At 40.2% G+C, this 12321-nt stretch overlaps 3 protein-coding genes and 1 long non-coding RNA gene across 5 annotated transcripts; 1 reads left to right on the forward strand and 3 right to left on the reverse strand.

Annotated features, from left to right (window-relative positions):
• Positions 1-1051: 1051 nt before the first annotated feature.
• Positions 1052-1805, forward strand: LOC110224172. Its single transcript, XR_002328884.1, has 2 exons — positions 1052-1496; positions 1625-1805. It is a non-coding gene; the product is annotated as an uncharacterized LOC110224172 (long non-coding RNA).
• Positions 1680-5319, reverse strand: LOC9325314 (glyceraldehyde-3-phosphate dehydrogenase GAPCP1, chloroplastic). The gene is made up of 14 exons (XM_021009945.1): positions 4879-5319; positions 4319-4392; positions 4155-4222; positions 4033-4071; positions 3807-3907; positions 3475-3587; positions 3287-3386; positions 3064-3210; positions 2896-2956; positions 2709-2806; positions 2478-2620; positions 2296-2379; positions 2122-2211; positions 1680-2031 (listed from the first exon to the last, which is right to left on the reverse strand). The coding sequence occupies exons 1-14, from the start codon at positions 4972-4974 to the stop codon at positions 1977-1979; spliced, it is 1269 nt and encodes a 422-aa protein (XP_020865604.1). The 5' UTR covers positions 4975-5319; the 3' UTR covers positions 1680-1976.
• A 386-nt stretch (positions 5320-5705) lies between these two features.
• Positions 5706-9617, reverse strand: LOC9325315 (pentatricopeptide repeat-containing protein At1g79540). Its single transcript, XM_021009943.1, has 2 exons — positions 9379-9617; positions 5706-9255 (listed from the first exon to the last, which is right to left on the reverse strand). Exon 2 carries the CDS (start codon positions 8368-8370, stop codon positions 6028-6030), a length of 2343 nt encoding a protein of 780 aa, XP_020865602.1. The 5' UTR covers positions 8371-9255; positions 9379-9617; the 3' UTR covers positions 5706-6027.
• A 269-nt stretch (positions 9618-9886) lies between these two features.
• Positions 9887-12225, reverse strand: LOC9325316 (phosphoglycerate kinase 3, cytosolic). Of its 2 annotated transcripts, none has more exons than XM_021009946.1 (7): positions 12118-12225; positions 11740-11965; positions 11432-11509; positions 11084-11344; positions 10679-10996; positions 10408-10566; positions 9887-10274 (listed from the first exon to the last, which is right to left on the reverse strand). In XM_021009946.1, the coding sequence occupies exons 2-7, from the start codon at positions 11932-11934 to the stop codon at positions 10080-10082; spliced, it is 1206 nt and encodes a 401-aa protein (XP_020865605.1). In that variant the 5' UTR covers positions 11935-11965; positions 12118-12225; the 3' UTR covers positions 9887-10079. The 2 variants fall into 2 exon arrangements, with proteins under 2 accessions (XP_020865605.1, XP_020865606.1); XM_021009947.1 differs by having other exon boundaries at positions 12056-12167.
• Between the last annotated feature and the right edge of the window lie 96 nt (positions 12226-12321).

A 12321-nucleotide genomic window follows, 5' to 3' on the forward strand; every position in this document is an offset into this window, starting at 1 on the left:
ATTAAAAATTTAAAACCAAAAGCAAACAAAAATTCGTCAGACCTTAGATAAAGTCTCAACAATGGTGTCAAGAATATGCCTGGATTGTCTCTGATAATACTCCTCCACCGTCAATTTCCAACCAGGATCGTTATGAGAATGAGGCACAACGAAGATTTTGAGCTTCTCCTTCTCCCACTCATCTCCTTTATACGTAACTCTCCAACCTTGTTTCCATGGACCACCATCTGCATCAAGAAACTCAATCCTATCGTATAGATCTTTAGTCGTGATATCAACGACGGCGCCGGAATTGGAATCGTTTAATGGTCGGCGATTGATATTCTTCCGTGGCTTCACGATCCGATTGGATCTGGAGGTGAGGAATCGTGAGGAGATCGGTCCTGGTACGCCGAAATGGAAGAGAGTGAGGAGGAAGAAGAGGAGTGAGACCATGAGTGCGAATTTTAGAGAAAGGAAGGCGCTTAGAGAGAGGTTCGTGAAGAGCCGCTGGATTTTCGTTGCACAGAAAGAAGAAGAAGACGTCATTTAGTTAAGGGTAAAACTGACATTTCCCATGGATAGAGTGCCTAAATCCGAAAGGCATAAACCAAAGTGCCTAAATCCGAAAGGCATTCTACGTTTAATGGTTTTTTTTTAAATAACTCTTTTAATATTCATAAGAACATACGTGGCTGCGGATGCGTGGTGGTGCAAAAGTTGTTGTGGACCTGAAAACTGGACCATTTTTCTTCTTGGTTTATATGAACAAGAACCTTGTCCATATACAGATTATTTTACTTTAACGTGGACGTCTCTGATGAACAAATATAACACTCTTATCCATTTTTGTAAGATCAATTTTCAAATTGATGTAGCCAATGAAATACCATTCGGTGTTATTTAGAGAAAGAAGAGACCTTGAATCACTGCCGAAATCATTGGAGAATATATATCTCCACCTAGAGTCTAGAACGTTATTGTTTAGAGGTCATTCTGTGACAAACCATGAGAGATTCAGGGGAATCTGTAATAAACAAAAATTAAGGAAACAAACATGTAATAAACAAAACTTTTGAAGGCATTTGGAATTTACAAAATTTTCGGGGGTATTTGTAATAAAACGAAATTTCAGGGGCCATAAAAAAAGTTCAGGGGACATCTGTAATAAACAAAACTTTAGGAAACATTTGGAATAAACAATAGTTCGTGGAAAATGTTGTAGTTTGCATTAAATATCGGGGCAGACGAAAAGATATAAGCGTAACCTTATCCCTTTATCCACATGGTGGCCAGTAAATGACTCATGTCCTTGAGCTATAGCCACACTGGAGTGTGCTTCCCTTCCCATTAACTCTAAATAGTCGTCTTTCTTAAGTAATGGTGATGGCGAAGAGACAACAAGTTTTGAAAGAGATCAAAAACAAGACAGATGAGATAGATGATGAGGTTGTCCATCTCAGCTTAGCTTCCAGATATCGCCAAAACCGAACGAGTTTCGTTGAATGAAAAAACGAGTAAGCTTTCTTCTGAAACATAGCAGAGGAAGAAGACATAAACGATAGCGTAGCCGTTATTTAGTTACACAGCTAATCTAAATTATCTAATTCAATTTCTGTTTTAATTTCTAAAAAACTTGTTTCAGTGGTGAGTGATATCTTGTCATAAGCACGGGCAAAGCTAACGATGCACTCACTATCAAGAAGCTTCCAAACAATTGTTGCTTATACTGGTAAGCTATTTTTGGTAAAGTACCACAAGTTTAGCCCCTTATTTGATAGATGTAAGTCGCACAGTTTTTAGTCTTTTGGACCCAATCTAGTTTCCATAGTTGCTCATACTGGAACAAAACAAAAATAGAAGATAGGCTCGTGATTCAAACCAAATTTCTCAAAACACCTAGCACCTAATTGAATTGAACAAATCCAAACCGGCTTTGTAGAGCAGGTTACGCAAAAAACAGAAAGTCTCAAGCTTCTGCAAGAACTGGTGTGTATTTAGTGACTGGCTGCTACCAAAGCCATGTGCTCTATAAGGTCAAGAACTCGGTTGCTGTAAGTAAAATGGGAGAAGATTTGTTAGTGTTAGAACTGTTAGCTATATCTAATGGAGTAAATATGAGATGGGAAACAAGAAGTGTACCTGTAACCCCATTCGTTGTCGTACCAAGAGACAAGTTTCACAAAGGACTTGCTCAATCCAATCCCAGCATTGGCGTCAAAGATACTGGACCTGTTTTAACAAAATTGAAATCACCACATTGGTCAACCACAAAAAAAGATTTCGATGGCTTTGAAGAAAAGAAGAGAGACCAACCTTGAATCACCGACGAAATCGTTGGAGACAACATCTTCATCTGTGTACCCGAGAATACCTTTAAGAGGTCCTTCTGAGGCATACCTATTAGAGGTTTACATTATACCATGAGAGGTTACTATGAGTTGTACATCAAACAATAATATTTTGATGAGGGGTCAAGAAAATTTTGAGAAGCATACTGAATGGCTGCTTTAACATCTTCGTAAGAGGCACCCTTCTCAAGTCGACAAGTTAAATCCACCACCGAAACATTCGATGTTGGTACACGGAAGGCCATTCCCGTAAGTTTCCCATTCAGTTCTGGAAGAACTTTACCTACAGCCTACTCGATAAAAAAACCACGGCTCAGATATGATTCCAGATTTAAGATATTTACATGCTTGTAGATAACCATGCGATTTTTTGTGTACCTTCGCAGCGCCAGTTGAGCTAGGAATGATGTTTTGACTAGCGCCCCGACCTCCTCTCCAGTCCTTCATTGATGGCCCATCAACAGTTTTCTGAGTAGCTGAAAGAAAATAACCAAAAACACACAGGTTTGTGTTATTAAGTTATCAACATTCAGTGATCTGAAACAGGAGAGCAAGATATATAGACCTGTAGTTGCGTGGACAGTTGTCATCAAGCCTTCAAGAATACCAAATTCCTCATGCACCACCTGCCAAATACAGTTTAGTTGACCTTAATGAATCTATTAGCAATGAATGATATATGGCCAAAAAACAAGCACAAATGAAGGTAAGATCATTGCGCAACATTACCAACCTTCGCAAGAGGGGCAAGACAATTGGTGGTACAACTTGCATTGGATACTATATCCATGTTTGGTTGGTATGTCTTCTCATTTACTCCAACAACAAACATAGGTGCGTCAGCTGAAGGGGCAGAAATTATAACTTTCTTGGCACCGCCCTGCAAAAACGATGAAATATCAAGCAAACAATATCATCATAAAACGATATCGACAAATGTTTGTATGAAAATGTACCTTCAAATGGGATGCAGCTTTTGACAGGGTGGTGAATACACCGGAAGACTCAACAACATAATCAGCTCCAAGATCAGCCCATGGTATCTCAGCTGGATCTCTGAGGAAGAATAAACAGGATTAGGTTCTAAAGTGAAAACACCTGTTCTCAGAGCGGTAGAAGATAACATGCCACTTTTAAGCAATACCTCTTGCTGACAACATTGACCTTCTGCCCATTGATCTCCAAGGTAGAATCATCAATGACATTGATGCTTCCCTTGAAATTTCCATGAGTAGAATCATACTTCAACATGTAAGCCTGTGGAATAGGGAGTAGAAAACCAGACATTTGTTCAGTGGAAAAGAAGACTAAGATATGATGCATTGTCAAGGTTTTCTCAAACTATACCGGGTTCAAGCAAGCAAGAACGTAACTCAGAGTAAGAACAGAGCATAAGTAGCGTTTCAGGGAATACCATTATTTTTGATTTTTTTGGTCATACCAGTATAGAATATCCATCTTCTAAGGCATTCTTACCATGTACTTGGCATCAATGAATGGGTCATTCACTGCTACAACATCAATATCATCCCTGGATGTTGCAATGCGGAGGACCAACCTTCCAATCCGACCAAAACCTGCATCACTCACAGCAAAAAGAAAAGAGCTTCCATAAGAAACGAAAAAAGTTTGGGGGTCTTAAGAAAGTAAATGATGATCTGGGACTTGAAACAAATGGCATCAATCAATAAAAAGCACATACCGTTGATCCCAACCTTTGTCTTTCCACTGCTACTTGACCCTACTCAAGCAAATCAAATCAAATTCACCAATAAGCACACAACATCAAAACACATCCAATGAATAATTATGTTTATTACTTACTTCGAACTGCAGATGGCACTTGTGTAGCCGTGGCCTTGATAGGTTGCACACTTCTTGCATTGCATTTTCTGTACATTTCAACATCAACAAACAAAAAAACTCTGAGAATCGAAAAAGTGCCTCAGAAATACATTTTACACATGTTACAGAATTTGTCACAGAACTGTATAGACGAAGATATCCCAGAAGAAAATCTCGATGGTTTCAGGTTGCGACTAAATCCAAGACTTGAGGACACCTGAGAATTTGAGACAAAAGATAATAATTACGATTGTTTTCTTGTGGAAGAACTCAAATATCAAAACAAACAAGTCCAAATGTATGCCATTAGACGTTCTAAAAGACCAACAAATAAGATTTTCAAACCTCAAGCAATTTCATCGTTAAACGAGACAACATACGAAAACGCAAGAACGAAGACAAAAATAGGATTGATAAGCCTGATTCATACTTCGATAAACAGAGAGAGTCACAGAAGCTCCGCTGATTGCGTCACCAGCTTACGCTAAGAAACTCAGAACGGAACTAAAGAAAATATTTATCACTATCAAACATCTTCTTCAAAGTAACCAAAGGCGAGTAAAGACGAAATTCAAGCAGATCAAAGCACGACTCAAGCTAAAAGCAAAATCAAATCGAACAGAAACACGAGAGAATCAGAAACGAAGCTAAACATATCCAACATGACATCGATAAAAAAAAAAGGCAAAACGTCGTCTCTGACCTTAGAATGATCAGACGCCGGCGACGAGAAAAAGTCAGGGCGAGGAGTGGCAACCGTGGAGGCGGCGGCAGATCTGAGGAGAGAAGAGAAGGCCATTGATTGGGAACTGGAGAAACAAAGAGAGAGATCTCGCTCGCGGTCAAAAACCCTAAAACACCTTTGCTTGGCTTCTGACTTCTGAGAGTAGGTGTAGAGCCAACCAAAATTATAAACAAACAAACGTGAAGAATCCAATATGTTGGCAGATTTTCACCTTTTTCCTATTTTTAAATTCCAAAGAAAAAGAAATGCTTTGGAATTGCACTCTTTTTGTCTACTCAACGGAGTTTTTTAGGCAAATCTATTGATGTGCCTATTACGACTGTAGAGTATAGAGAGACGACACACTCTGTTGCTATGAAATATTGATGATGGGTTAAGTAAGATCTGCTGCGGCACACCTATATAAGGAATTAAGGATACATATATGAATTATTGCATTTTTCCAACACCAAGATTATATTGCTTCAATATTTGTGACAGCAAACAAAAACTCACAAAAAAAATGGTAGAAAAGATGATGACATTGGCATATGAAAACGAATGGTTGAGATTTGGACGTGGAATACAAAGACACGTGGATCAACGCTCAGGCCCATGATTGCTCGGCCTCACTGTGATCTTTTGTCGTTTTGGCACTGAGATACTGATTTGGGAAATCCCTTGGTGATGCCACGTCAGACAGATCTGGGCCGTTTTTTTTTTTAAAAAGCCCTTTCCAGCTTGAAATCAGCAGATGCTTTTTGTTGATGTCAACTTGTTGGAACAGGCCTTGGAAGGAAACCAGAGAGATTCAGACATGTTTAGTCTTTATTTCAAAGAGATTTAACATCATCATACATAACAAATCAGTGTACAATAAAGATAAGGAAATCTCACTTAATAAAGATAAGGAAATCTTCAAAAACGACTCTATAAATAAAGCATTTACGTATAACCTCATGTTTTTTCCTTTTCCTTTTCCTCGAGAGCTTCTGGTTTCCAGAGATTCTTCTACTCTAATGTAATGTTAAGGTAAAGAGACTGAATCAAAACTCAAATTTCTCTTCTCGACAAAACCCGCGCCAATGAATCCGGATGTAGATATACCTTTAAGTATCCTTTCCTTACCTAAAGATCTATCAGGACCTGCTTTCTATATCTATGAAGTCTCAAAAGCTCGAATCGAAGCATCGAGTCAACATCGTACCCTGCACGTTCCATTCTGTTTGTAAGTTGCGAAACAATCTCCATCTTTTCTCTAGATTGGAGGAGGGAGCTTAGGAGGTAGTTGCAAACTCTAGGCATCAGCTTGAAGTTGTTATCTAGAGTGTATAAGAACACATCTATTGCTGCATCAAGTTGTTCTCTTTTGCAGAGTCCATGAATCAGTTTGACACAACTCGGAGGTGTGACAAGGATCTTCTTCTCCCTTAAAACCGAAAACACCATCAAGGCCTCGTGAAATCTCCCTGATTGGCATAACCCGATCAGCCATATCGTGTAAGGCCCTAACGTTAACTCGTCTTTTCTGGTATCCAATTCAATAAGTCGTCTTAAAGCTCTCTCGGTTTCCCCTTCCTTGAAACATTGTTCAATCTCATTAGCTGTTTCATCATCCAGGCAAGATATCTTCTTTAGGTATTTCATCCATAGATTAAAAGCCACCAAGAGCTTTCTTCTCCGACATGACCATGTCATGAGCGATCTGTAAACCGCAGGACTGTGTCTAAAATCATCTTTAGCATAAAAGAGTTTAAAAGCTTCTTCTTCTCTGCCGACTCTATGAAGTCCGTTGATGAGAGTGTTGTAAGTGACACTGTCAGGGGATAAACCCTTTAGTTGAAGCACATTGAGAAGCTTGAGAGCACCGTCAATGTCTCCCTCTCTGCAGAACCCGTTTATAAGAACATTGTAAGAAACAATGTCTGGCGAATTCCCGGTATCAGCAAAATGTGCAAGATTCTTGTATGCCTTGAGAATCGAACCAGACTGAACCATGGTGTCAAAACTCCGGTTTCCACTGTGCGCAAGCCTTAGAAACAAGGAAGCAGGTCTCCCGACCTCCATTTTATGCAACAATAACCTGGCTTCCTTGAGCTCACCGGACTTGCACAGTCCATCGATTAAAGCATTAAAAGTAGCAACCGAAGGAGAACAACCACTCTTCTCAATCTCCAAAAAAATTTCTTCGGCTTTCCTTACCAGCCCATTCCTGCACATGCTACAAATAAGAATTGTGTGTGTGCACGCATCAGGGAAGGATTCCGTTTCTGACATCTCGAGTTGGAGGGACCGACCCTCTTCCAAAAGTCCCCTCCCACATAGAGCCTTTATAACAGCATTGTAGCAGTAGGTATCTGGGGTAATGCCCTTACTTGGCATGCTGCGTAACAGCTTCAATGCATCCTCAATCTTACCGGCTTTAGATAACCCTTGAATCAATATCGTGTACAAAATGATGTCAGGTTTAATATTCCTCTTCAGCATATTTGCATACAACTCAAATGCCTGAGTGTATCTCCTAGCTCTGAACAATCCATCGATTAAACTGCTATAACCTCGAAGACCAAGCACAAAACCATCTTTCTCAAAAAGCCGCAACAGCTCAAATGCTTCAACCATCCGACCTAATTTACAAAACCCATCAAGCAAAGCATTGTGTGCGACAGAATCAGGATAGTTACCGCTCGCTTTCATCTCGTAGAATAGCTTTCGTGCATCTTCAGGACTTCCTCTCTGACACAAACCTGAAATGAGAATGGTATAGGTAACTCTGTTAGGCGAAATTCCTCTACCGGTCATATCGTCGAACATCTTCTGTGCATCACTCGTTCTCCCTTTCTTATACAATCCATCCATCAAGATACCAAACGTGTATAGATTTGGGGAACAATTACACTTGAGCATTTCATTGTACACAGCAAAAGCCAACATAAAGAAGACATCTTCTCGCATCATGATTCGCAATATCACATTGTAGGTGAACACATCGGGTCTGCAGTCAAACTCCTTCATCCTTCCAAACGATTCCACTGCTTTCTCCGCCAAACCCATCTTAGCATAAGCCGAGATCAGAACACAGAAGCAATAAGAATCGACAGAGACGCCTCCAGATTTAAGCTCCTCCAATGTCTGCCAGTATAGATCGCACCCATTATCTTCAGAGAGCATATCGATGACCAAACCAAAAGACTCTCCGCTCCTGAGACGCTCTCTTCTCGACGCCCATATAAAAAAACGGAATCCTAATTGTCGATTGACCTCCTCTTTGATTACCGATGTGATGATATTCTTCGAGAGAAACGGAACAAGCGGCTCTAAAGCAGGCTCTATAGGTTTCTTCTTAGCTAGAATGCTGATGACCTCGCCGGAGATATTGAATTCGGCGTTACCGGAAGAGTAGGAACGTTGCATCCATGACGGCTTTGAGTAGAACTGAATGACTGATCGAAAGAACATCTGTGGTTTCATAGTAAATGCGAAGCGGATGAGAAATCAAATCTCATTGTTCGGGAGTTCATAGATGCAAAAATTAGGGTTTTACAAGGGGATTGGATTCCATAACTAGCAAATGAAGAACACCAATTGAGATAAAAAAATAGGCGGCAATACAGCGCCCACCTTCACTTGGATTGGTCGGAGAGATTAGACGCAAGAGAAAGCTCACAGAGCTTCCGGTAATCTGAAGGGATTTTAAATGTTTCTCCGATTAAAGATGGAAGAGACTCTGTCTGAGGAAGAAGACGGCTTTCTTTTGATCGTCAAGGGTTTTCTGCCATCGGAGCAAACTCTGGATCGATTTTAACCGGTTAGAAGGTAAACCGGTATTGAGAATTGGTGAAATGTCCCGGTTTTGGGTACAGAATCAAATCGTACATCATACTCATACATAATTAGAAAACTCAAAAATGCACTGTGGATCCAAACAAGTGAAATTCATATCCAGCAATCGGTTCACTTAACCGCTCCTGGAGACAGCATACCAATCTTTCATCATTAACCTGTTAATTCTTTCGTCAGATATCACCTTCTTTAAATAATCTCATTTTCTATCTTATTTGTAAACATCAAGGGAAATGATACAAAACTTAACAATTGAACTTAGGGATAATTGAAGTAAACTTCAGATGAAGTTACTCCTCCAAAAATAGGTGTATGCCGTTTAGCGTGGAGAACACACGGTATTCTTTAGTAAAAGGCGAAAGAATAGTTCAGTTTGCATTCACCACACGGCTCCATGAGTTCAGATGAGTCTGCACCAATGCCTTTTATATGTGAATCCTTCCAGGTTTAGTTTCTGTTCCATCCGATGTGGGACTATTTTCTTATGTCGTTATTGGGCCTTTAACGTTTTTACTGCATGAACTCAATAATCATCCAGAAACGGTTTAGAAAGAAATTACTGATTTCTAAATTACTAAATAATGCGTAAGAATTATTAAACTGATGTTATAATGGAGAAACTTCATATGAACTTACTCCTCCAAAAATAGGTGTATGCCGTTTAGCATAGAGAACACACGGTATTCTTTAGTAAAAGGCGAAAGAATTGTTGGCTATGTGCTCAATACACGGCTCATTGAGACAACATGTGGGAGCATCCAATGATTTTATACATGTATCCTTTGACGTCTAATTTTGCTTTTATTCGATGTGGGACAAATTGGATGTCTTCACTGGGCCGAAAACTACTCGCTTACTGGGCTGTTCAGATTTTCTTTATTTTACCAGTTCCTTTCAGATTTTCTTTATTTTACCAGTTCCTTTCAGATTTACTCTGTTTCTGAAGACCTGTAACTTTCCTTCAGTTGTTAATGATATGGAACACGAATTTTATGTTTCTCCTTGCACTGTTGCACATATCAGAGGTCCCAACGGGTCTTGTTTTGTTTTAAATGGACAATTTTAGCCAAGAGACAAATCATCCAGAACATATGAGCCGATGAGCTAAAAGAACAACTTATAATTTGGTTCAAGTATGGAGAAGTTTGCTAATCAGAGTTTCATCTCTTTTTATTAAGAAAAGGCTCCAAACTAAAAACTCTTAAAAAAAGAGAGCCGCAGACAGAAATCTCAAGCTGACAATAATAATGGCTTGCTCCTCTGGTCATGAGAAAACCAGACAACTTGTTATACATATAACAACACAAAAGAGAGATAAAAATCCAATGTGAGGATTCTCAAGCATCATCAAGAGCGAGGACTCCTGGAAGTGGCTTCCCCTCAAGAAGCTCCAAACTAGCACCACCTCCGGTAGAGATGTGACTCATCTTGTCAGCCAAACCGACCTTCTCGACGGCAGCCACAGAGTCACCTCCTCCAATGATTGTGGTTACTCCCTTTCCGCTTAGTTCTGCAAGCTGCTTTGCTACGGCCTGATGGTGAAACAAGACAAGAGATTGGGTTAGGTAAGTTGGGTTTCTCCGGTTAACAAACATGTTGAAGAGCGATAGATATTGATAAAAGGGCGACTAAAAGTTGGGCTTAAGTGTGTTTAGTTGGTCATACCTCAGTTCCAGCTGCAAACTTCTCGAATTCAAAAACACCCATGGGACCATTCCAGATGATGGTTTTGGTTGTGTCCAGAGCTTCGCTGAATGTCTTGATGGAGTCTGGACCAATATCTAGACCCATCCAGCCATCTGGGATGGCAGTGGCTGGCACTATCTGCAAGAGTTACATATTTGTGTCAGCTTTAAACAGACCAGATCAGACGCTTAAATGTTTTATTTTGATTCATGACCCATTGAGAGTCCACCACAATGAATGTGACAGTTACCTTGCTGTTAGCATCGGGAGCGAACTTGTCAGCAATAACCACATCGGTTGGGAGCAAGAGAGAGACACCTTTGGCCTTTGCCTTCTCCATGAGTGACTTTGCCAAGTCAAGCTTGTCCTCCTCCACAAGGGAAGATCCGACTGAGAGTCCTTGTGCCTTGTAGAAAGTGAAAATCATACCTCCACCGAGCAGGAGGATGTCAACTGTGGACAAGAGTGACTCAATGACACCAATCTTTGTTGAAACCTTTGAGCCTCCAACAATGGCAGCAAAAGGCTTCTTGGGGTTTGCCACAGCTCCGACAAGGTAATCAAGTTCCTGACACAACAAACAAGTCATAGTCTGATCAGTAAATATAATAAGATTCATCTGTGAAGACACTTTTAATGATGCAAAATAAATTACCTTTTGCATGAGGAAACCAGCAACTGAAGGCTTCAAGTATTTGGCAACACCCTCAGTGGAAGCATGAGCTCTGTGAGCAGTTCCGAAGGCATCATTAACATAGACATCAGCAAGAGCAGCAAGCTTCTTTGCAAATTCAGGATCGTTCTTCTCTTCTTCCGCATAGAACCTCACATTCTCCAAGAGCAAAACACCACCTTCAGGTAGTCCTGCAACCAACTTCTGGACTTCCTCACCAATAGAGTCATTTGCCATAACAACCTATTAATAACAGAAGAGGGCAGGTTCCAAATAGAGTGAGAAGAGTATACTTAAAGGCTGATGTTCAGAAAGCTTAGAGGAACAAACCTCAACACCAAGAAGTTCAGACAATCTCGGCACAAGAGGCTTTAAGCTGTACTTAGGAGTAACACCTTTTGGGCGGCCCTGAAACATAAATTGAGATCAGACGCATCCAGTAATTTGATAACATATGCAAGTAAACTTACTAAAAATAATATCCAAACTACAGAAGAAAATCAATCGATAGAGTCAATGAACATATTGAAAAACAAGAACACGCAAAGAGACTCTGCTAATACTCGCCGGATAAACAAATCAGATCAAAATTCACAACATATAAGCAAGTATGAAAAGTGAGAACTGAGATGTCATACCAAGTGACTGCAGAGAACAACCCTAGATCCGTTACCCATCAAGTACTTGATGGTGGGAACAGCGGCACGAATCCTGGTGTCATCGGTGATGTTAGAGTTATCATCCAAAGGAACGTTGAGATCAACCCTCACGAACACACTCTTTCCTTTCAGATCCGCTTCCTTCAAAGTTCCAACGCTTCTCTTCGTCGCCATAGTAGATTCTTCGTAAGACGAATTAAAAACACTGCAAACAACAAGATGCACAGTGAGATCAGATTGACGGAGAAATCAAACAAATCGGTGAATACAGATCTAGAGAAATCTAGCTCAAAACCTAATCGAGAAAAAATCAATCGGAATCGTTTAGGAGCGAATCTGAAGAAAGAATATTCTTACATAAGTGGTTGTAATTAACAGACAAGATGATCGAACGTTACAGAGGAAAAAGAGTTGGTGGATGGATCTTTCGAGAAGCGAGAGAACACTATCCCTTATATAAAAGCAGCTTGGACAACACCCCAAGAAATGTCGCTATAATTACCCTTTTGCCACTATCTCTCTTGCCACTATCTCTCTCCTTGGATTCCACGGTTTTAACTT

This window comes from Arabidopsis lyrata, assembly GCF_000004255.2.
Source record: "Arabidopsis lyrata subsp. lyrata unplaced genomic scaffold ARALYscaffold_2, whole genome shotgun sequence".
Classification (NCBI taxonomy): Eukaryota; Viridiplantae; Streptophyta; class Magnoliopsida; order Brassicales; family Brassicaceae; genus Arabidopsis; species Arabidopsis lyrata.